The sequence below is a fragment of the Hordeum vulgare genome, chromosome 7H (assembly GCF_904849725.1).
Source record: "Hordeum vulgare subsp. vulgare chromosome 7H, MorexV3_pseudomolecules_assembly, whole genome shotgun sequence".
Classification (NCBI taxonomy): Eukaryota; Viridiplantae; Streptophyta; class Magnoliopsida; order Poales; family Poaceae; genus Hordeum; species Hordeum vulgare.
Window position 1 is genome coordinate 367,915,555 of NC_058524.1, and position 25,455 is coordinate 367,941,009.

Below are 25,455 nucleotides of genomic sequence, written 5' to 3' on the forward strand. Positions count from 1 at the left end.
CGTCGACATGAACCAAACCTTCTTGAGTTCCAACTTATGTGGGATCTCCTAAGATTTCCATGTAGAAATTATATGATCACGGCATTAAGGGAAGGCACATTCATCTAAAATACCATCAACTCTGTCCACATCCTCAAAAGAGGGGAAGCTAACAAGGTAAGCATCCTTCCCATGTTGTATGGTCTTCCACTTCCACTGAGTCTGAACCGGACATGTCCTCGCAATCTGGCTCTCAATAATGCCCGCAGGCACCATGATACCTTTAGCTCGAACACAAGTGATAGGAGTCTGAGTCCGTGCCAGGTGCTCTTTCACAACACAATCAGGTCCCACTGAGGTCTTTTCAGGAGTAACCGTGGGTGAGATTCCATATGACGTACTAGTTGTAGTCCTTCAAGCGAAAATGCTAGACCTACTAAAGCCTACTTAAGTTTACTAAACCTTCCAACTAATCTAAACATGCCCCCTCTGATTTTCAGGGGTGGGTGGGCCTCATCCTTCTCTTAATCCAATCAGTTACTGCCAAGTCAGACTATCACGTAAACGTACGTAAACATTTAGGTAGATGTAGCATCCTTCAAGATGCTCATGATGATGTCCGATGTGGAGATACCATCGGTGCGCTTGGTCTTCTTGAACCTCCCAATGGACTTGACCTGCACAAATAACACACAAATAGGACGTATCGAGTTAGTTGGACCATGAGAGATATGGTTTATAATAGGTCATGAGAATGAGGAGATTCGGAGATTCTAACAAATTCTTAGACGTCATTGGCAGCTCCACTAGTGTCTGCATACCTGGAACAAGACACATGAACTTAGTTACACAAACTAATCAAATGTAATGGATGGAACTAGTATAATTTTTCCTCTTGCATGCGTCAAAGTCAAAGCGTCCTAACAGACCCCACAGCAGGTGGGGAAGTAGGGACCAATCTCTCTGTTGATGTTCACCGCAGTCCGGCCCGAGAAGACCATCTGCAACATCCAGGTAACCCAACAATCGTCAAAGCCCTTCGTAAGCAGAACTTCTCGAAGGAAGGGCCACTCACCGTGTCATAAGCCTTATAGGCGTCCAGCTTCAGGAAGACCGCCTTGTGGTGCTGCCCATTTTTTTGTTCAATATGGTGGTGTCCGCTCTCGCTTCCATCTTAGACAAGGCCAAAGGCACCTCCGCAGTATTGTGCCGCAACTAGTGGGAGGGAATGGTGTTTCCCTCCTACAATATGCTGGCGACACCATCATCATGGTGGAGGGATTTGATCTCGATATCACGAACCTGAAATTCCTCCTGCTCCAGTTCCAACAAATATCAGGTCTCAAGATTAATTTCGACAAGAGCGAAGCTATTCTGTTGGGTTATTCCCCCATCTCGAGGCAGAGCATTGCCGACCGCCTTAATTGGCAGTTGGGGACATTCCCAACGACCTACCTAGGGATCCCCATTAGTGACTCTCGGCTCACCGTGGCAGAGCTATGGCCCATAGTGAACAAGCTCCAACATCGTACTGAACCGTGATGGTGTAGACGGTTATCCAAGGCCGTTAGGACGGTTCTCATCAACTCGTCCCTGTCTAGCTTGTTTATGTTCCTCATGAGCTTCTATAGCTTGTCGGAGACTCTCCATCACAAGATCCCCAAGGTCCAATCTAGATTTTTCTGGGCACGCGAGGGAGATAAGCAGAAGTGCCATAGGGTCCACTAGCCCGACATTTGCAAACCACGAGACCAGGGTGGGCTCAGGATCATGTCCTCCAAGCGCATGAACATTGCCTTGCTGACCCGCTGGATTTGGCGGATTACAAATGGGAAGGGGGCCTATGACTTCACATCATTCGAAACAAGTACCTTCGCGGCCAATCGCCTGCCTTGTGTCAGCGCTCTAGCGACTCCCAGTTTTGACAATTAGTCATTCAATTACTCTCGGTCCTTCGCATTAGGACCTCCATCTCGGTGGGTACCGGTAGATCCACCCTGTTTTAATTTGACTGGTGGGTGATTACCCACAAGTATAGGGGGTCAATCGTAGTCCTTTCGATAAGTAAGAGTGTCGAACCGAACAAGGAGTGGTAGGAAATGACAAGCGGTTTTCAGCAAGGTAATTTCTGCAAGCACTGGAATAGCGGTAACAAGTTGTTTGATAGCAAGATAATAGTAACAAGTGACAAGTAGCAATAGTAACAATAGGTGCAGCATGGTAGCACAATCCTTTTGTGGCAAAGGACAGGCCAAAACAATCTCTTATAATAGGCAAAGTGTTCTTGAGGGCACACGGTAATTTCATCTAGTCACTTTCGTCATGTTGGGTTAATTTGCGTTCGTTATTTTGATAATTTGATATGTGGGTTGACCGTTGCTTGGGTGTTGTTCTTACTTGAACAAACCTCTCACTTATGATTAACCCTCCCGCAAGCATCCTCAACTATGAGGAAAGTATTAATAATAAATTCTAACCATAGCATTAAACGTAGGGATCCAAATCAGCCCCTTACGGAGTAGTGCGTAGACTGGGGTTTAAGTTTGTGTCACTCTCGCAACCCACTCTCTAATTACTAATCCACAATGCATTCCCTTAGGCTCAAAGATGGTGAAGTGTTATGTAGTCAACATTCACATAACACCATTAAGGGAACCACAACATTCATATCATCAAAATATCGAATGAATATCAACTTCACATGACTACTTGCAACATGACTTCTCCCGTGGCCTCAAGAACAGAAGTAACTACTCACAAGTGATAAACATGTTCATGATAAGAGAGGTATTAAATAGCATATTCGGTCTGAACATATGATCTTTCACCAAATAAACCATAAAGCATCAACTACAAGATGTAATCAATACTACTATTCACACCCCACGTACCAATCCGAGGTTCCGGTACAAGATTGAGTACAAGAGATGAACTGGAGTTTTGAGAGGAGATGGTGCCGATGAAGATGTTGATGAAGATTGGCCTCCCCAAGATGAGAGGGTTGTTGGTGATGATGATAGCCTCAATTTCCCCCCTCCGGGAGGGAGGTTCCTCCGGCGGAATTGCTTCGTCGAAGGGCAAAAGTGCTCCTGCCCAGGTTCCGCCTTGAGATGGCGGCGCTTCGTCCCAAAAGTCCTCCCCCGATTTTTTCAGGGTAAAAGGGAATTTATACGAGAAGATGATCACTAGAGGTGGGCCAAGTGGCCCACTAGACATCAGGTCGTGCCACGGGGGCTGGCATGCCCTGGTGTCTACTGGGCGCCTGGTAGCCCCCCTCTGATACTTCTTCGCTCCATTATTTTTTATTTATTCCAAAATAGATCTTCATAAAGTTTCAGCCCAATTGGAGCTGTGTCGAATAGGTATCTCTGACATAGATTTTTTAGGTCCAGAATTCCATTTGTCGGCATTCTCCCACTTGATGTAAACCTTGCATATTATGAGAGAAAAGGCATGAGAATTACTCCAGCAAATGGCAAATTGCATAAAACACTATAAATAATAGTAACAAAACATTATCCAAAATGGACGTATCACTGGGCACGCGACCGCCCTTTCGTGGCCCATTTCCCGGACTTGTTCTCCATCATCGTGGAGCCTAGGATTTCTTTCGAGGTGGCCCTTATTGACTTAGGGCGCCTCACTTTTCGGAGACCTATTTGGACTCCGTACACTATTGCATGGCAAGACCTACTGGACTGTGTCACGCTACACGAGCCTCTGGTAGACCAGGTCGACGACCGCATCTCGTGGCGTCTAGAGTCGTCGGGTAGCTTCTCCACCAAATCCCTATACGAGGCCATCACCCCACACCGGACTGGCACCACTCGTATTCATATGGGTGCTTTGCCTTTCGCTTAATATCTGGATCTTCCTGTGGCAATGGATTCAAAGTCGAGTTCCCTCAGGGGTTGAAGTTCTCAAGCGGTATGGACTAGGGGATTGGATTTGTCCGCTATGCGGGATTGAAGAGGACTCCAACCACATCTTCTTCTCCTGCGTGGCCGTTCAATTCCTTTGGAGTTGCCTGCGTGAAGTGTTGGGTGGCAGTTGGTGCCACAATAATTTCCCTGGCCTCTTCGCTGAAATCCAAGCTTCGCCGCCCGCAATCCGCGACATTAGGTGCCTGACTACTGGGGTCCTAGCCTGGACGCTTTGGACGGTTTGAAATAAACTTGTGATCCAACATATTCCCCTTTGACGTGCTACTCATGCGGTGTTCAAAATATGTGGTTATTTGCAGCTTTGACGGCCACTTACCAACCTCGGGAGCGAGACGCCATCACCTCCATGATTGTTGACCTTCACGCGATGGCTCACCGCTTGGCACCGCCGCCCCTTCCACCACCACGAGAGCTGGATTAGATGTTTTCCTCTGTGTCGCCATGTGCTTTTTATTTTTCTAGGCTTGTTGAGTTGTGTCCTCAACAGAACATGTGTGTACTTTGTGTTGTGCTACCTTTGTGTGCAACGTTGTGTGCTTGTCTTTGCGGTGTGAACTTTGTTGGACCCTGTGGTTTGTTGGTTGTTTTATGTAATAAATGGGACAAAAGCCTGTTCCGGTAAAGTCAAAGTGTGCTTCATTTGTACTTCATGTGTGAAGGACTATAAGAGTGTTAACGCTCTTATATTCGTTTATGGAGGGAGTAGTAATGTAATACTCCTTCTGTACCATAATATAAAAGCGTTTTTGACACTACATTCCTTTATGAAGAAAGTAGTAATGTAATACTCCCTCTGTACCATAATATAAAAGCGTTTTGACACTACATCTAGTGTCAAAAACGCTCTTATATTATGGTACGAAGGGAGTAGTATGTATGTACTAAAGGTAGCGCGTCGTGGGCGACGTGGTCGATGCGGTGCTTGTCGAGGAACTCTTGGTTGATAACCTAGGGAGCATCTCTCAAAACAGGCTTTCGCCCCGCTTTATAGATAAAGCACATGGTCCAGCATCCAGACAGCACATCCCAACAAAGTGAAAAACGTAAGAAACGCTGGGGCACCAGCACAGTCCTGCCAAAGAAAGGAAAAGAAACAAAAAATGCCATCAGAGGGGCGGCTAAGGAGCATCCGGGGGAGCGGAGAGCCGCCGGGCAGCCGCCATCAGCACGTCTAGGTAGCGCTGAAACCTGTCGTGGTCTCGGGTCCTAACGAGCGGATGCTAGTGCTGCAAAAAGGCAAGGAATTTGAAGAACGAGTCAGAAGCACGCCGCTGAAAGACCCTTTCAATCACCATTTTGTTGCGAATAGTCCAAAGGGTCCACATCATGGCTTCGAAGACCAGCCAGAACAGTCGGCGCTTACGACCGACGTGGGTGGCCCGTACCTGCAGAAAATCTGCAAGGTCAGAGGCCTCCCACTCCGGTCCCAGGGCCTCTCGTACAAAGCACCAAAGGGCCTATGTCACGACGCAGGAGAACAGAATGTGAGATCGGTCTCCGGGACATGGCACAAGGGACAAATACCGTTACCCAGACCATGGCATTTCAACACCTCCGTCCCTGAAGGCAAACGATCTCGAAGTAGCTGCCAAACGAAAATCTAGATCTTCAAGGGCAATGGTGCCTTCCAAAGTGGGGAGATCCACCGAAGGATCGGCATCCTGCACAAAGCCAAATAGGCCGAACTAACGGAGAATTCTCCCGAGGGAGAAAGACTCCAGGAAACACTATCTCTGGCCGACGAGGCCGAGAGGGGAACCACTGCCTACAGGAGTTCCGAGTCATGGACCTCGGCTGGGCCGAGGGGACGGCAGAACGTAACCTGCCATCCATCCTCCAAAGCAGACGCGGAGACAAGGACATCAGGTTCGTCGCAAATAGAAAAGAGCCTCGGGAAGCGCAAGCATAAAGCCTCTCCATCCATCCACGGGTCCAGCCAAAACTGGGTCTCTGCCCCATTACCCACCGAGATCCGCAGACCCAACCTAATGTCGTTCTTGATGCCTTGTATGGATTTCCAGAACTGCGACCCAGTCGCGAGCGAGTAGGCCAAGAGGGGCCTGCCCCCATAGGTACTTGGCCTCAATCAGTTGAAGCCACAGACCCCCGTCTCCCTGCAGGGTCCGCCACACCCAACGAAGCATGAGGGCAACGTTCATGCGGCGGGACGCTGGGATGCCCAAGCCTCCTCGGTCCTTTGGCAGGCAAATATCATCCCATTTTACCATGTGATATTTGGTCTACCATCCCCTGCCTGCCAGAAGAACCTATCCAGCTCCTTATCAAAGGCGTTGTGCACACCTTCAGGCAAGATATACATCCCCATCATATACATGGGGAGGCTCGCAAGGTTAGAACTAATGAGGACAAACTTGCTTCCTTTAGATGTGAACCGGCCGCACTAGGGCTCCGCACGGGACGCTACTCGTCCCGCAAGCGGATCAAACCCACTAACCAAAATCCTGGACTCGGCCATAGGCATCCCCAAATAAGAGATGGGGAAGACAGCCAGTTTGCAGTTAAGGTTGTTCGCGATCCTGTGCTGCTCAGACTCGGAGTAGCCCAGGACCATAACTTCACTCTTATCAAAGTTAATCTTAAGTCTAGACATGTACTCAAAGCAAAGTAAAAGGAACTTAAGATTAACAATGTCCGAGTCGGAGCCTGTGACCATGATCATGGTGTCATCCGCATATTGGAGGTGAGATACACCACCACCCGAGATGAGGTGGCCAACCACCCCCTGAATATGCCTGGCGAGCATCAACTATGACTTGGTCGATGATATGGGCTATATTGGTGATATTTTCACTTGGAGGAGGGGAGATATTAGAGAAAGACTTGATCCTGGTGTATGTAATGTGGAGTGGGCGAACAAATTTCCTCGGGCTGCAGTAGTATATGAAGAACATATACACTCTGATCACCAGCCTCTCTTCCTGGACACAGAATGTTATGATGGTAATATATTTAAACAACCAAAGAGACGCGTGAAATAGTTCGAGGCTCGATGGCTCAAAGAAGATACAGTTGAGGAAACTGTTCACACATCATGGGATAAAGTGAAGATGTTATGCATTGGACAGTCCATCGTTGATCGTACAAGGGTGGTGCATGCGGATTTGCACATGTGGGACCGTGATATACTCAGGGGACCAAAAAGAAGAATTAATAAAACCAAAAGTGATTTAGAAAAGTTGAGAAGGGGACCTATGAATATGGAGTCCCAAGCACGACAGAAGGAGATTCTAGTCTTGATTGAAAATCTTTTGGTACAAGAAGAGATCTACTGGATACAACACGGTCATGCTAATTGACTATTACATGGTGATTGTAACACTTCATTTGTTCATAATGCAGTAAGGGCCAGGAAAAAGAGAAATATGATTAAGTTGCTTGATGACAATGGTGTTTGGGTAGAAGACACGGAGATGAATAATCATATTAGGGGGTTTTTCACAAGACTTTTCACTTCGGAAGTAGCCTAACCCAACCCGGAGGTTATATATTTCGTAAAAAAAGTAAATGATGAAATGAATAATGCTCTTATGGCCCCTTATATGGCAGAGGAGGTTTGGAAGGCCCTTTTTGATATTGAAGACCTGAAAGCACTAGGTCCGGATGTGTTACACGCCATTTTTATAAATGGTTTTTTAGAACCAATGCGTACAAACTATGCATTGGCGGTCGAAATACACTCAGCAATCATTTATTTCCTCACAGTGGCATGCACATTTGCCACCAACATGTGGTCACGAGAAGCTCTTGATGTAGCAGAAATCTGGTGAGCCATCTCATGTTGGCCTGTGTTGATTACCTTGATGTCAACCTTTGAGAAAGCACATAGTAAAAAATTTATGTCACTAACAACGGCATAGCAGGCCGGTCTACAGGTCTTCTCAGAAAGCATGTCTCGACCCACTGCTGAGCAGTCCACCTAAAGGATCAGGGGGCCTTTATACAATTTTGTTGGTTCAGTTAATCCCATCATTACCGCACAAGCCTTTGCTTTTTTTAGTTGATATGCATTGCCTCAACCTGCGACCGACCAAGATGTATACGTGATCTCGATGATCTCGAACCACTGCGCCCCCCAAGTGTCTCCAGATTCACTAAAGAAAGCAGCATCATAGTTGTGTTTAGCAGTCCCAATGGGAGGGGTGCTCCAAAAATAGGTTTGTAGGGGAGAGGCCATGCATACACTCTGACCAAAAAAGGTGATTGCACACTTACTATCAAGATCACTTGATGCATGTATAGCCCCTGGTAGATCATTGCTCAGTCTGAGGAGTTTATGCATGGATACATCTCCGACGTATCGATAATTTAAGAAGTATTCATACCATATTCACCTATGTGTACAATACTTTTATATGGTTTTAATGCACTTTATATGATTTATTTAGAACTAACCCGGACTGACGATGTTTTCGGCCCAACTGCCGTGGTGTTGTTTTTGTGCAGAAAATGAAAGTTCTCGAAATCGCCTGAAACTTTTTGACAATTGTTTTGGAAGATAAGAGGCCCCGAAGCTTCGTGGGAGGGCTAGAAGAGCCACGAGAAGGGCACCACCCACCACGGCGCACCAGAGGGGCCCAGGGTGCCCTGGTGTCCTGTGCTCACCTCGAGAACCATATTCGCGTGAAACCAACGCCAAAAATTCCTATAAATATAGAAACCATCAGAAATAACCCTAAATGAGAAGTTCCGCTGTCGCAAGGCCTCTGTATCGATGAAAAACCAATCTAGGGAGAAAATTGTACCCTACCGGAGAGGGTAGATCATCTCCGGTGGCCATCTTCATCATCCCGGTGGAGGCCATGACGAGGAGGGAGTAGTCCACCCTCGGGACTGACAGTTTGTACCAGTAGCTATGTGTTTAATCTCTCTCTCTCTTGTGTTCTTGATATTGAATGATCGTGATGTATCGCGGGCTTTGTTAATCTAGTTGTATCATATGTGTGTTTTCCCCTCTCCATCTTGTTGTGATGAATTGAGTTTTCCCTTTGAGATTTCTTATGGAATTGAATACTTTTATGGATTTGAGAACACTTGATGTATATCTTGCTATGAATACTCATGGTGACAATGGGGTATCATATTGATTCACTTTATGTGCGTTTTGGCACTCAACTTGCGGATTCCCGAGGTGACATTGGGCTAATCTATGCATAGGGGTTGATGCACGTTCTTGTCCTACTTTCTCCGGTAGAATCTTGGGGCACTCTTTGAGGTTCTTTGTGTTGAATTGAGTATTATGAATCTGAAATTGTTTGATGTGTATCGCATAATTAACTCATGGATAGTTGTGGTGACATTGGAGTATCTAGGTGACATTAGAGTTGGTTGATGCGTATCATATGGTGTTATTTTAGTACAAACTCTTGAATAGATTGATCGGAAAGGATAACTTATTATATTAGTATGAACTCTTCGATAGATTGATCGGAAATGATAGCTTTAAGGTGGTTTCGTACCCTACAAACAATTTCTTCTTATGTTCTCCCCTAGATAAGAACTTTGGAGTGATTCTCCGTTGCATGTTGAGGGATGGTTATGTGATCCAATTATATTAGCATTGTTGAGAGATTGCACTAGCGAAAGTGCGGACCGTAGGCCTTGTTTTCAAGCATTGCAATAACATTTGTGCTCACTTTTATCACTTGCTACCTTGCTGTTTTTATATTTTCAGATTACAAAAACCTATATCTACCATCAATATTGCACTTGTACCATCATCTCTTCGCCGAACTAGTACACCTATACAATTTGCCATTGTATTGGGTGTGTTGGGGACACAAAAGATTTCTTATATTTGATTGCAGGGTTGTTTGAGAGAGACCGTCTTCAACCTACACCTCCCACGGATTGATAAACCTTAGGTCATCCACTTGAGGGAAAATTGCTACTGTCCTACAAAACTCTGTGCTTGGAGGCCCAACATAGTCTACAAGAACAAAGTGTGTAGTAGACATCATGCATCGCTCCTGTGACAGTATCTGTACCATCCCCGTGGATAGTGTTATTTCTGAGGCTCCAGGCTTTCCATAGGATCATCACTATATTATTTCTTACATTGTCCGATTGCGAGAGTAGGAAGTTCTGCAGCCAGTCGTTGCTTGTCCGTCTGTATTCTGATTCCTTTGGGATATCCCAATTTGTCCTCATGGCAGCTCTCAGTGCTTTACTTCTAGTGCATCTTTTAACTGCATGGAATTCATCCTCAATTTCCATCCCACATATATCACACACATCCTATTTGATAATGTTCTTCTGAAAGTATAGTGTTTAGTAGCCAAGGATTGGGTTGCCACCCTCCATCCGAAAATCTTTATCTTCTCTGGGATATTTGCCTTCCATATAAAATCCCAAATGCTTCTGTTCCCGGCCTCGTTAGACGAGCCGGAGGGCGCCCCCTTCCATTTCTTTTGAGTGCATCAGCAAGCTTGTAGGCACTTTTCATGGTAAAAACACCAGCTTTTCATAGTGCCATGCCACATAGTCCTCAACATCCTCACATGGAATCCGGATTTTGCATATTTCAATAGGTGTCAAAGGCATGAAATATTTTCTTGATAAGCTCAACATTCCATTCCTTCGTGCCCGAAATCATGAGCTGAACCCATCTCAATCTGGATCGGCTAATAAAACTTGTTATTTTAAGGCCTTCCTTTCTTGGAATCCATTGATCTCTTTCTGTTTGAATTTTCCTACTACTGTCAACTCTCCAAATCAAACCATGTTTCAGGAGTTCAAGCCCAAACTCAATACCACGCCACGTGGGGAAAGCATCAGAGGAGAACATGGTATTTAGAAGCTCACCATTTGGATAATATTTAGATTTATAAAATATTTTGGTCTATTGGGGGATGACCTGAGCCAAGAGGTACTCCACGCGGTGAATACATGTACTATACCTGAAGGGTGGAATGAAACTACAATTGTAATGATTCCAAACATTAATTAGCCTGAAATGGGAACTCAATTTAGACCAATCAGTCTATGCAATGCCGTATACAAGGTAATCCCAAAAATGATTGCGGCTAGTTTGAATTTAATCCTATCAGATATTATCATCACGACCGAGAGTGCGTTTGTGGCAGGATGGATGATCATAGATAATATTTTAGTGGCATATGAATGTTTCCATCCTATAACGAGGAAGAAAAATGGTAAAGAGGGTTTGTGCGCTATTAAACTGGATATGCATAAAGCATATGATCGGGTAGAATGGTCTTTTCTCAAGGAGATTATGCTTAGATTGGGGTTCAAATAAAACTAGGTAAATTTATCATGCAGTTTGTAACCTCAGTGGAATACTGGGTTCGTTTTAATATAGAACAAACTGAAAGATTTAAACCTACTAGAGGATTGAGGCAGGGAGACCCTCTCTCTCCATACTTATTCTTCTTATGTACGGAGGGGATGACTGCTCTCTTAGCCAATGCAGACGAGAATGGGATTTTTTCAAGAATAAAGGTTAGTAGGGATGCACCATCGATTTCAAATCTTCTCTTTGCCAATGATTCACTGATCCTCATGAAAGCAAATGCTATGAATGCAGAGGCATTGAAATCGGTTTTGGACTCTTATTGTGCTGCCTCGGGGAAAAAGGTTAGTATTGAGAAGGCTAGCATATTTCTTAGTCCTAATACCAAGGTGGAAGATAAGGTGCAAATTTGTACAATTTTAAATATTATGACTGAAGCACTCAATGATAAGTATTTGGGTTTGCTTGCGAATGTGGGTATGGATAAAAGTGATTGCTTCCAATTCCTGATTGATCGAATCATTAAAAAAATTAGTGGATGGAAAGAAAAATTGTCATCAGCAGGAGGAAAGGAAATTTTGCTCAAATTTTTTGTACAAGCTAACCCAGCTTACGCCATGTCGGTCTTTAAAATTCCTAAAAGAATTATAAAGGAATCATTGATGCGATGTCGCAATTTTGGTGGGGTCGCGACCTGGTGGAAAATGTGTATTCCAGAAGAACAAGGAGGGATGGGTTTCACAGATATACACTGTTTCAATCTGGCACTGTTAGCAAAACAAGTGTGGCATCTCCTTGACAACCTTGACTCCTTATGTGTTGTTATCTTGAGAGAAAAACATTTCTCGGATGGCGATTTAATGAGTGCAACCTTAAAAAGGGTTCTTCTTTCACTTGGCAAAGTATTATGGCAGGAGTGAATTGTCTAAAAAATGGATAAATTTGGCGAGTTGGTAATGGACATAATATTAATCCCTGTTCAAGAATTCGTCGAGTTAACCAGTTAACTTGCCGATTAATCCCTACTCGCAGGGTCACCGAGTAGCCGATTAACCGATAAATCGCCCGATTAATGGATTAAATGGACGATCAACTTGCCGATTAGCCCACTAATCCCCTACTCACCAACCAACCGAGCAGTTACCAGCTAACGATTTCCTCAACAACGATATTAGTATTTGGCAAGATGCTTGGATCCCGAACTATGCAAATAGGAAAATTGTTACTCCTGGGAGGGGACATCTTCTGTCAAAGGTGAGCGAGCTTATTGACCCCATCACGAACTCATGGGATGTAGATTTGATGAAACAAATGTTGTGGCCAATTGATGCTCAAAGGATACTTGCATTTCCATTGCCCATGAATAATATGACGGATTTTATTGCTTGGAGGTAATACAAAAATGGTATGTTCAGTGTTCGTTCGGCTTATTTGAAAGAATGGAACCAACAACATGAGGGAAAATTACAACATGCAAATGAAATGGGTAGAACTAATGTCAATCCTATCTGGAGAAAGATTTGGAAATTATCCTGTCCAGCAAAGGTAAAAAAATTCATATGGCATACATTGCATGGAACCCTACCATGCCGAGTGACACTAGCTAATAGACATGAAAATTTCGCCAATCTGACCATCATGCTCGAAAGGTCCGGAAGATACAAAACATATTATGTTTCGGTGTCAGAAGGCTAAAGAAGTATGGGAAAAAATAGGTGCGTATGATGTCATCAATAAAGCATGTGTTGTTGATAGGGCGGGAGAGACCGTTCTAGAATTCTTACTCCTTATGCAAGATCAGGAACTAACTATTTTGGGCATCCAGAATGCACGTGAGTTGATCGCTATAACAATTTGGTATTTGTGATGGGATAGACGGAAACTAGTTCACGAAGGAAAGATTCAAGATGCAAATCAAACTTCAATGAGATCCCGGGCCATAACGGCAAATTTCGTCAATGCATATTCTCCGGAAGCAATAAAAAAGAATGGAGGATGGAGTATCCCTCGTAGGGGTTTTGTGAAGATGAACATTGATGCCTCTTTTGATCATGGCTTGCTCCAAGGAACGGCTGGGGCGGTCATTAGAGATGATAAGGGAAATTTCATCGTTGGTGGAAACTGGAGAATTGGTTGTTGTGTTGATGTCTTAACAACAAAAGCTTTGACCCTAAAGTTTGGACTATTTCTTGCATAGAAGCCGGGTTGCAATCGCCTGATAGTAAATTCAAACAATATGAAAGCGATTGATACAATGAATAATGAAGGACAATCGACGGGACTGGTAGCGGCAGTTTTTGATGGCTGTTATTTTTTGGCTTGTGATTTCTCTCAAATTAGTTTTAAACATTGTAACAGAAAAGCCAATAAGGTGGCCTTACGAAATTGCTAGGATAGCGAAATTTTCACCCACTAGAGATTGGTTTGAGGAGCCAAGGAATGATATTGTATTTTTTCTTTAGGACGGTGTAACTATTATTTCTAATTAATACTCCCTTCGATCCTAAATATAAGTCTTTAAAGAGATTTCACTAGTGGACTACATACGGATGTATATAGACATACTTTACAGTGTAGATTCACTCATTTTGCTCTGTACGTAGACTTCTAGTGAAATATCTTAAAAGACTTATATTTAGGAACGGAGGGAGTAAAATGGAAGATTTATTGAAAAAAAGGTATGACTTGGTCCACCCACCTTTAATAAGATTCAGAATAGAATGGAAGAGTAAGAAAAAATGCATTGCATTGCTTAAAATGACGAGATTTGAGATTAAAAAAAACGTAAGACACATGCTTGCAATGGCGAAGCGATTCGTAGCGCTCCTCCTCGGTCATGACGGTCTTGCCTTTGTACCACTGCGTGACCTTGTCGCTGCGGCAGCCCACCAGCAAATACGTGTTGGGGGAATTGAGGACACAGAGAAGAAGTTGCAAGGAACGATATCAGAATTCAGAACTGAGCAAGGAAGCGAAAGCAGCAAGGGGATGAGTTGACGATTTCTTGGCCTGTTCGAGCGCGCGAGCATGACCGAAGTGGAAGAGATCGTAGATGCCGTCGGCGTACACCCTGACAGCGACAGGCCGTTGTGTCCCCGTCCCCGGGGACGACGGCATCGGGTCGTACCACACCGTCGCCGGCGGCTCCTGGCCCTGGCTTTCACTTTCCTCCGCTGGCTTCATCACCACCGTTACCACGTGGAAACGGAGCCGCCAAATGCAACGGTTTCCTTGCGAGAGCGATGAGGCCACAATTCAAGCATGGCCATTGCTATTTACGGATGCATATATGGAATTCCACCTTTTTTAAAATTAAAAATCAACTTTGCATTTTTTTTATTGTTCCTACGGATACAGAATATAACTTGATAACTGATGGTGATCTTTTTAGGCGTCAAAATGAGCCACTGCATCTTTTGTGAATTGCTTGTCATTGTCATATTGTTATGTTAGGTTAGAAGGTAGTTTAGCACTGTCGTCTTGACGTAACACTTGTGGTTGGAATTTGGAAGGCACGGCATATACGATTAGACCTTATCAAATCTGTCAAGTTTCTTGCTGCATCAACTAGAAGACTTCAGTCCTACCAATCATGGTAAATTTGGCATTGTTCAACAAACTACATAATAATTCATAAAATATATTAGAACTGGAAAATGTTTCATTCTTTACTTGCAACACATAATAATTCACAAAGGAAGGAGAAAATTGGAATTTGTACAATTTTCAAGGACTATTGAAATATGTAACTGAACAAGTGGACAAATTAACATTACACCTTGGTAATCTGTGTGTAGTAGTCAACAATTACTATCGCTACTTCTTCAACAAAGGAGCAGATCAGGAACAAGTACCCGCAAACCAAAAATAATTAGACATGCAAGCCAACCAAAGAAGAACATCTGAATTAGTCTGCATTTCATGGACAAACTATGGGAGAGCTGAATTTGCTTCCGGAACGTCATCATTACTGCTGAGGCTGCCCTCCCCCTCCAAGAACCTTCCTAATGTTCTGCCGCTGCTCGGATGACAGCCTCTTCGGGAAATCAACATCAAACCTGATTCTCAGATTGCCTCTCCTCCCATTTTCTTTCACAATAGGCATCCCCTCCTTGGCGATTGCAAGCTCATACCCCGGTGTTACCACGTCTGTCAGCTTGATCACCAGGTCACGCCGGTCAAGGGTCTTCAGATTGACTGTGGTTCCTGCCAATGCATCCACCAGGTCAATCTTCTGGTAGATCAGCAGGTCATTGCCTTCCCTCGCGTACTCATCATGAGGCTTCTCGTCGATGACAAAGACGAGATCGGCAGCGAGCTGGTTCGGCTGCTCATTGCCCTTGTCTGGAAATGTGATTTTGGTCCCTTTCTTCCATCCGGGTTTTATATCGATTGTCAGAATCTCCGATTCAGTGCCTAGTTGCCTGTTTAAAATTGAGCAGGTAAGAAAAAGGTAACATGGGAGAAAATGAAATATCGCAGTACGGGCCAGTTTGACATCTCCATCTGACTCCAGTATGGGCCAGTTTGGAATGCAGGATTGAAAATCATGCAAATATCGCAGGGTATCAGTCCAATTACCCATTAGGCTTGATAATGTTCCTGGATATTTTCATCTTGCGTGTCGAACCAGAATACAGTTCTTGAAGCGTGCAGGGAAGCTTCGTCTCCACGGGCGGTGGCTTCCGGGGCTGGCTAGAGCTCGCGCCGACAGGATCATTGTATGATCTGAATTTGCTTTCGCTGCCACCACCAAACCCACCAAAGGTGCCGGCGCCTTCAGTCTGGAACCTCATCGACTTGGCGTGCCCCATCCCCTCAAAAGGCTTGCTGCTGCCGAAGAACTCAGCAAAGACGTCCTCGGCATTACGAGGATTGAAACGGTGGTTGGTGGAGCCATTCATAGATGATGACGAGCTACCGGCGTCCGCGGAGGCCTTCAGGCCCTCCTCCCCATATTGATCATATATTGTCCTCTTCTGCGGATCACTCAGAACCTGAAAGGCAGTAGACGTTGGTCATAAAAGAAATCCAGCAATTTGCGCAAGCATTACCTTGAAGCATCACTGTAAAACTTGAAAACATTTTAATCATATAAATTCCTGCAAACAGATTAGCAGGCAGGCATATTTGTGTGTGCAAAAATCATGATTGACATTGGTCATAAAATTCAGCAGTTTGAGCAGAATTATCTTGACACGTTAGCATTTTCATTATTGTACGATTCTTGCAATCAGATTAGCATTTGTTTTTTTGTGTGAAAAGTCAAGATTGACATAACAAATGAGTCACAATGGCCATAAAACTGACATGACATGGTTGCGACAGATAGTACAATGATCGTTTCAGCCCCCCGTCGCTCTCCCTGGCGACTCGGGGGCCGAACCCTAGCGCCGCAACTCACCCATCCCCTCCCCTCCCTCGTCTCGCCGCCGCCCGAGGTTCCGGACAGCGAAGCTCGGCTGGATCCAGGGACGGCAGCGGCGGGGCACTTCTTCGTCGGGCGTTTGGAGGCGGGGCGGCTATCTCTCGGGCACTCAGATGGCGGCGGTTGCCGCGGTGGAGCTCGCTGCGCTGGCCGGTGTCCTACACGCCCTGTTCGGCGGCTGGTAGCGGCGATCCGGTGGCCAGGGGCGCGGATCCGGTGGGTGGCTCCTCTGGCGGCGTCTTCAGGCATGTTGTGGCGTGGATCCGGTGGATGGCTTCTCCGGCGGCGGCTCCAGGCGCGTTGGGTGGATCAGGTGGCCTCTCTGCCTCGGTTTTATGTCCTGGCCGGCCTAGTTGGGGTGGGGTGGCACCCCCCCCCCCCCACCCCACTGCTCGCTGGCTACTCCTCGCCTGCCTATGCGGGCCACGGCCTGCGTTGCGGTGGTGCTGCTAGACTTCGTCAGCGGCAAGGTTTCGGTGCTTGGCGGGGGGGGGGGGGGGGGGTGCTTGGACGTCCTCAGTGGCGGGAGTCCTCCGCGCGTGCCGCTGGTGCTCGGCTCGGGGGAGGATGGAGGTGCGTGGCTGCTCTGCCACGCGGCCGGTTTGGATTTCTGTGCGGCGCGGCTGCTGCTGGTTTTGGTGCTCGCCGTCTGGAGGTTCCGGTGGTGGAGTGCCTCCAGTCCATGAGTCGCCAGATCTGCGTCCATGCTGGTTTGGACCTGCCAAACCAGCATTTCGGCGTTAGGGTGGCTCATGCCCGATGACATGGTGGCAGCTCATCTCGGGGGCACGGCTATGTGTGGAACTCAGCAGGTGGCTGGTGGCTGTGGTTCCGTCACGCGACTGATGGTGGGGCCAACTGGTTTGGCCTGTGAAGGGGACGACGATGTCAGGCGAAAGTCTGTCTCTGACCATGGTCGGAGCGGGCAGCGGCGGCGTCTGCGGGCGTCGTTGACTTCTTGAAGGCGCTGTTGTGGTGATGTGCTCCTCTCCCTTACCATCTCCTGCTCTGAGGGAAACGTTAGATTTGTGCTCTCTCGGATCGGATGGTGGCGGTGCATCGTGTCATTCCGCTCTTGTGGGCATCATTTTTGGAGCAGGGATTAGACGAAGGGACCAGCGGTGGCGTGGTGGAGGTGGTGCGACTGCTTGGAGTCGACGGTGGTTGTTCGGTGGTGTTCTTGGGGGCTCGGCGGCGGTGCCTTTGGCGTCGTAGGGCGGCCATCTGTTCCCCCCTCGTGTGCTCGACCATCCCTTGGTGTGGTTACGATTCTTCCTTCCGAAGCCGGGTTAGCGGGGTGTTCTCCTCTCCGGACCACTTTGTTCTTGTACGACACCTCTCTCCTTGCGGGTGTTGTTGGGTGGCGACCAGACGGCCAACGTTCAAGGCTCTCCTTGCTTGGTCAGATGAAGATGGAAGTTGAGGCCCCCTTTGTGCTGGTTGTGTTTTTCTTCATGTCCTTCTCTTCAGCTGCCCTTTGGGTGACTCCACTGCTTGCTCAAGACGCTACCATGGTTGCCGTTGTGCTGCGGCGAGCTTCAGGCTCTTGGTGTGGTCTTGGTTCAACTTTGCTCAATGACGAAGCAATGATGCCTCCCCAACCTGCTAATCTTTTCGACCTTGCCACGGATCTTCCAGTCAAGGTTCGTGTTGTTCCTCCTCTATTGTGCGTGAGGCTCGATACGCATGTCGGTGCGGTGCCTTAGGTTGTCTGCAGAGTCTTGGTATTGTGATCCTTCAACAACACCCCACGTCTACTTGTATCTCTCTTGGTGGTGGTCTTTCTGCTTGCTAGCTAGGTCATGCCTTTTCCTGGGTGACAATTTTTCTCATCTTCTGTAAACTTGTTACATGTATGTTTTTTGGCCTAGTTTTCCTCATAAACGGGGTCAGCTTGTTTAGGTTTTCCATTCGGTTTCCCTTGGGATCAGCCAAAGCTCAAGGGATGACTCTTGGCTTTGACAACTTTTGAGCAATGTATTCAGATGGGGATCCACTCCACCCGTGATCGTTCAAAAAAAGAATCGTTTCAAGCGGCATTTGTTAGAAGGTTATAAAATGGTAGAGTTTGATTACAATAGTAGTACCTCGTAGGCCTCGGAGATCTTCTTGAACTTGGCCTCGGCCTCTGCCTTGTTGTCGCCGGGGTTCTTGTCGGGGTGCCACTTCATGGCGAGCCGGCGGTACGACTTCTTGAGGTCGTCCTCCGTGGCGCTCCGGTTGACCTTGAGCACGTTGTAGTAATCCAGCCCCATCCTCCCCAATGCTCATGCCAAGCCAAGAAGAACAAGGACGGACAGCAAAGCACGCCGACAATCCACTCGCCTCCCGTACCGGATCCGCACGGCACCAACGAACTCCGACCCGCCCGGAACAAATGCGTGGAATTGGACACGCTTCAGAGCAGGAGCTGCAATTGGAGGATGGCAGCGTCCCGCCTTCCTTTCCGGCGAGGGGCGGTATTTGTTTTATCCAATCCGATGGAAGCAGCCAAGATACCCAGCCAAACCAGCAGCGCGAAACGAATCGAATTGGAAGGGGTCAAGGGGAGGGAGAAGAAGAGACAAAGTGTAGGAGATCTTGGAAGGAGGAAAAGGAGGAGGTGGTGGCGGGGATGGAAGGGGCAATCACGACAGAGAGAGAGAGAGAGAGAGAGAGAGGGAGATGGAGGGGGGGACGGGAGGGGATGAAAGAGACAGGGGGAGGCGCGTTGCGGCATTATTGGCCGTGATGCTCTCCGCCCAAATCTTCCTTTCTGTGCTTTTTTGCCTTGCGGGAAATAGCTAACGCGCCATCCGCGGGTGGCGTATCACGTGGGGCCGTCAAGTGGGCCCAACCAACCCACCTGGCTCCGGTTTACTCGTTGGGTGTTAGAGCATCTCCACCCGCGGCCCCAACAGCCCCCTCTCCCTTCCTCCCATTTTTTTCCGTGGGCGGGAAAAAAGGCTGAGAAGCATCCTTAGAGTCCGTTTTTCGTCGGCTCGAGCCAAGATTGGTTCCGGCAGTTCCAGCCCGAACCCAGCGCGCTGGGGGGCGTTCGAGGGCGCCGTTGGAAGGAAAAAAACGACGTGTCGGGCCCCTTGTCAGGCGAAAAAGGTGTTTTCTTCTCCGGAACCGCCCATCGCACACCACATCTTCTGCCATCGTGTCGATTCCGGCGCCACACATCTGCCTACCGCCGCTACAAAGGCTATCTCTCCGTCGACTTCGCCGTGGATTTGCCCCCTCCTTCGCCCCCGTTTCTTGGCGAGTTTTCCGACGCTTCAGGCATGTCTGCGGGCGCCACACCTGCCAGGTTTTCGACGATTTTCTTGGCCTATGGACTCCGACGACGAGGAGGCGTTCGCGGCGCTACTCGAGCAGGAAGCCGATGCCTACGCCCAGGATGAAGAGCACCTCATGGTCCTCGCCTCTCTCGTCAGCCTGTTCGCGAGCAATGCAGAGCCGCGGCGAGGTGGCTCAGCGTCGGGCGGCTGAAGGCAAAGCAGGGGCATCGACTGGAAGGCTATTGCTTGCTCCATGCCGACTACTTTGCAGACGCTCCTCTGCACGGCGACAAAGTATTCCGGCATTGTTATCGTATGAGCTAGAAGCTCTTCCTCGGGATTGTGAATTCCATCAGGAACTTCGACATCTGCTTCAAGTACAAAAAGGATTTCACTAGCACACCTGGATTCACCTCGCTCCAGAAGTGCACGAGAGCTATGAGGATGCTTGCGTACGGAGCTTCCGATGATATTCTGGAAGACTAGGGACGCATGGTCGAGTCCACCACCATTGAGTGTTTCTACAAGTTCTACACGGCAGTGCTCGTAGTTTTTGGACCTCAACATTTGCGATCACCTAATGCTGAAGACATTGCTCGGATCCTAGCACAGAATGCAGAAAGAGGATTTCCTGGGATGCTTGGAAGTATCGACTACATGCATTGGAAATGGAAAAATTGTCCATTTGCTTGGCAAGGGATGTACAAAGGCGCCAAAGGAGGTTGCAATGTGGTACTTGGAGCAGTGGTCACACATGACCTCTGGATTTGGCACTCCTTCTTTGATATGCCAGGAACTCACAGTAACATCAATGTACTGCAGTGCTCGAATGTCTTTGCCAAGCTTGTTGAAGGTCATGCTCCTCCGGTTAACTACGAGGTCAATGGACACCACTACAACAAGGGATACTACCTAGCATATTTCATCTATCCGAGATGGTCCACATTTGTGAAGACTATCTCAAATCCTACACCAGGAGGCAAGAACTCCTATTTTGCCAAGCGTCAAGAAACTTGTCGGAAGGATGTCGAGCAGGCATTTGGTGTGCGTCATTCTCGTTTTGGTGTTGTCCATGTTGGGGAACGTTCCATGGGAAACAAAAAAATTCCTACGCACACGAAGACCTATCATGGTGATGATCATATACGAGACGGAGATCGGATCTACATACCCTTGTAGATCGCTAAGCGGGAAGCGTTAAGAAACGCGGTTGATGTAGTGGAACGTCTTCGTGATCTAAATCGCCGCCATCCCACGATCCGTCCCGATCTAGTACCGAACGGACGACACTTCCTCGTTCAGCACACGTACAGCTCAATGACGATCTCCACCTTCTTGATCCAGCAAGAGAGACGGGGAAGTAGATGAGTTCTCCAGCAGCGTGACGGCGCGCCGATGGTGGTGGTGATCTATTCCTGCAGGGCTTCGCCTAAGCACCGCAGAAATCCAATCTAGAGGAAGAACTACGAAGTCGAGGTTTAGGGTTGCACGTGGCAAAGTTGTGTCTCAAAAAACCCTAAACCCTCTAGTATATATAGGAGGAGGGAGGGGCTAGGCTTGAGGCTCAAGGAGAGCCTCCTTGCCTCGGCCGAAGTGGAGAAGGGAGAAGTCCTCCTCCAATCTCACTTGGATTAGGACTCCTTCCTAAATTGCCCACCTCTTTTGGATTTTCCACCTTTTTCCTCATGGGCTTTCCTTGGATGTCTTGTCAGCCCATTAAGCCTTATTGCGCATCCAATTAACTAATGTGGACCCCTTGGGGCAAGGTGGGCCCACTAGGTGGGCCCCCGGAACCCATTCGTCACTCCCGGTACACTGCCGGCAATGCCCGAAAATCTTCCGGAATCCAAATACCAACTTCCTATATATCAATCTTCATTTCCGAACCATTCTGGAAATCCTCGTGACATCCGAGATATCATCCGGGACTCCGAACAAAACTTCGGTCACCAGCACCTATAACTCAACTATACCGAAACGTCACCGAACCTTAAGTGTGCAGACCCTGCGGGTTCGAGAACTATGCAGACATGACGTGAGACACTTCTCTGTCAATATCCAATAGAGGGACCTGGATGTCCATATTGGATCCTACATATCCTACGAAGATCTTATCGTTTGAACCTCTATGCCAGGGATTCATATAATCCCATATACCATTCCCTTTGTCCTTCGGTATGTTACTTGCCCGAGATTTGATCGTCAGTATCTCTATACCTATTTCAACCTCGTTACCGGAAAGTCTATTTACTCGTTCCGTAATACAAGATCCCGTGACTAACTCTTTAGTCACATTGCTTGCAAGGCTTATATGTGATGTTGTATTACCGAGTGGGCCCCGAGATACCTCTCCGTCACACAGAGTGACAAATCCAAGTCTTGATCCATGCTAACTCAATGGACACCTTCGGAGATACCAGTAGAGCACCTATAGTCACCCAGTAACGTTGCGACATTTGGTATACACAAGGCATTCCTCCGGTGTCAGTGAGTTACATGATCTCATGGTCATAGGAATGAATACTTGACATGCAGAAAATAATAGCAACAAAATGACACGATCATATGCTACGTTCATAGTTTGGATCTTGTCCATCACATCGTTCTCCTAATGGTGTGATCCCATCATGAAGTGACAACACTTGTCTATGTCTAGGAAACCTTAACCATCCTTGATCCACAGGCTAGTCAACTAGAGACTTACTAGGGACACAGTTTTGTCTTATACCCACACATGCATTTATGTTTCCATTCAATACAATTATAACATGGATAATAACCGATTATCTTGAAACAGGAAAGATAATAATAACTATTTTATTGTTGCCTCTAGGGCATATTTCCAATAGTCACCCACTTGCACTAGAGTCAATAATCTAGTCTCACATCTTCACGTGATTTACAATGTAATGAATCTAACACCCATACAGTTCTGGTGTTGTTCATGCTTCGCTCATGGTAGAGGTTTAGTAAGCGGATCTGCAACATTCAGATCCATGTGCACTTTGCAAATATTTACGTCCTCTCCTTCGACATAGTCGCGGATGAGGTTGAAACGTCATTTGATGTGTCTCGTCCTCTTGTGAAACCTTGGTTCCTTGGCCAGAGCAATGGCGCCAGTGTTGTCAAAGAACAAAGTTATTGGATTTAGTGCGCTCGACACAACTACAAGATCTGCCATGAACTGCTTCATCCAGACACCCTCCTTAGCCGCCTTCGAGGCAGCTATGTACTCCGCTTCGCATGTAGAATTTGCTACGACGCTTTGCTTGGAACTACACCAGCTTACCGCACACCCATTGAGAATAAATACGTATCCGGTTTGTGACTTAAGAGTCATCGGGATCAGTGTCAAAGCTTGCATTGATGTAACCCTTTACGACGAGCTCTTCATCACCTCCATAAATGAGAAACATTTCCTTAGTCCTTTTCAGGTACTTCTGAATATTCTTGACCGCCGCCCAGTGTTCCACTCCCGGATCACTTTGAAACCTGACTGCCATACTTATGGCCAGGCTAACATCCGGTCTTGTGCACAACATTGCATACATGATAGACCCTATGGCTGAAGCATTGGCGACGACACTCATCTTTTCTCTATTTTCTGCAGTTACTGGACACTGAGTCTTACTCAACTTTATACCTTGTAACACAGGCAAGAACCCCTTCTTGGATTGTTCCATTTTAAAAAATTTCAAAACTTTATCAAGGTATGTGCTTTGTGAAAGTCCTATTAGGTGTCTCGATCTATCTCTATAGATCTTAATGCCTAATATGTAAGCAGCTTCTCCTAGGTCTTTCATTGATTTTGTTTTGTTCAAGTAATCCTTTACGCTCTCCAAAAACTCCACATTGTTTCCAATCAGCAATATGTCATCCACATATAATATTAGAAACGCTACAGAGCTCCCACTCACTTTCTTGTAAATACAAGCTTCTCCTGCAACTTGTATAAACCCAAACGCCTTGATCGCCTCATCAAAGCGCTTATTCCAACTCCAAGATGCTTGCACCAGTCCATAAATGGATTGCGGATCGCTGGAGCTTGCATACTTTGTCAGCATTCCCTGGATCGACAAAACCTTCGGGTTGTATCATATACGACTCTTCCTTAAGAAACCCGTTAAGGAACGCCGTTTTGACATCCATCTGCCAGATTTCATAATCGAAAAATGCAGCTATTACTAACATGATTCGGACGGACTTAAGCATCGCTACGGGTGAGAATGTCTCATCGTAGTCAACTCCTTGAACTTGTGAAAAACCGTTTGCCACAAGTCGAGATTTATAAATGGTCACATTACCGTCCGCGTTTGTCTTCTTCTTGAAGATCCATTTGTTCTGAATAGCCTTGCGACCTTCAGGTAATACTTCCAAAGTGCACACTTTGTTTCATACATAGATCCTATCTCGGATTTCATGGCCTCTAACCATCTGTTGGAATCTGGGCCCACCATTGCTTCTCCATAATTCGCAGGCTCATTGTTGTCTAACAACATGATAGACAAGACAGGATTCCCGTACCACTCAGGAGCAATACGTGCTCTTGTCGACCTGCGAGGTCCGATAGTAACTTGATCCAAAACTTCATGATCATCATCATTAGCTTCCTCTTCAACTGGTGTTGCCTCAACAGAATTTCCTTTCTACCCTGCGCCGCCATCTTGTTGAAGCAGAGGTTCCACAACCTCATCAAGTTCTATCTTCCTCCCACTCAATTCTTTTTAGAGAAACTCTTTCTCAAGAAAAGCTTCATTCTTAGCAACAAACACTTTGCCCTCGGATCTCAGATAGAAGGTGTACCCAACTATCTCTTTTGGGTAACCTATGAAGACACACTTTTCCGCTTTGGATTCCAGCTTTTCAGGTTGAAGCTTTTTGACATAAGCATCGCATCCCCAAACTTTAAGAAACGGCAACTTTGGCTTCTTGCCATACCATAGCTCATATGGTGTCGTCTCAACAAATTTTGATGGTGCCCTATTTAAAGTGAATGCAGCTGTCTCTAATGCATAGCCCCAAAATGATAATGGCAAATCGGTAAGAGACATCATAGACCGCACCATATCTAATAAAGTACGATTACGACATTCGGACACACTATTACGATGTGGTGTGCCAGGCGGTGTCAACTATGAAACAATTCCACATTGTCTTAAGTGAGCACCAAACTTGTAACTTAGATATTCACCCCCTCGATCAGATCGTAGGAGCTTGATCTTCTTGCTATGATGATTTTCAACTTCACTCCGAAATTGTTTGAACTTTTCAAATGTTTCAGACTTGTGCTTCATCAAGTAGATATAGCCATACCTACTCAAATCGTCCGTGAAGGTGAGAAAATAACGATATCCGTCACGTGCCTCCACACTCATTGGTCCGCACACATCAGTATGTATGATTTCCAACAAGTCACTTGCACACTCCATTGTTCCAGAGAACAGAGTCTTAGTCATCTTGCCCATGAGGCATGGTTCACATGTATCAAATGATTCAAAATCAAGTGACTCCAAAAGCCCATCAGCATGGAGTTTCTTCATGCACTTAACACCAATATGACCTAAGCGG

General features: G+C 46.6%; 1 protein-coding gene and 1 pseudogene across 1 annotated transcript; both read right to left on the minus strand.

Moving 5' to 3' along the window:
• Nucleotides 1–322: 322 nt before the first annotated feature.
• On the minus strand, nucleotides 323–14,473 carry LOC123408906 (annotated as a pseudogene).
• Nucleotides 14,474–14,836: 363 nt separating this feature from the next.
• Nucleotides 14,837–19,278, minus strand: LOC123410750 (dnaJ homolog subfamily B member 4). The gene is made up of 3 exons (XM_045103692.1): nucleotides 18,709–19,278; nucleotides 15,775–16,190; nucleotides 14,837–15,617 (listed from the first exon to the last, which is right to left on the minus strand). The coding sequence occupies exons 1-3, from the start codon at nucleotides 18,874–18,876 to the stop codon at nucleotides 15,161–15,163; spliced, it is 1,041 nt and encodes a 346-aa protein (XP_044959627.1). The 5' UTR covers nucleotides 18,877–19,278; the 3' UTR covers nucleotides 14,837–15,160.
• Nucleotides 19,279–25,455: the final 6,177 nt, after the last annotated feature.

What these genes read in the sequence shown, in the direction of transcription:
- LOC123410750 (XM_045103692.1), bottom strand. Translation starts at nt 18,876, where the DNA reads ATGGGGCTGGATTACTACAACGTGCTCAAGGTCAACCGGAGCGCCACG. An exon ending in AGATCTCCGAGGCCTACGAG is followed by an intron (nt 16,191 to 18,708) that starts GTACTACTATTG and finishes ACTGCCTTTCAG; the next exon opens with GTTCTGAGTGATCCGCAGAA. An exon ending in AACATTATCAAGCCTAATGG is followed by an intron (nt 15,618 to 15,774) that starts GTAATTGGACTG and finishes AATTTTAAACAG; the next exon opens with GCAACTAGGCACTGAATCGG.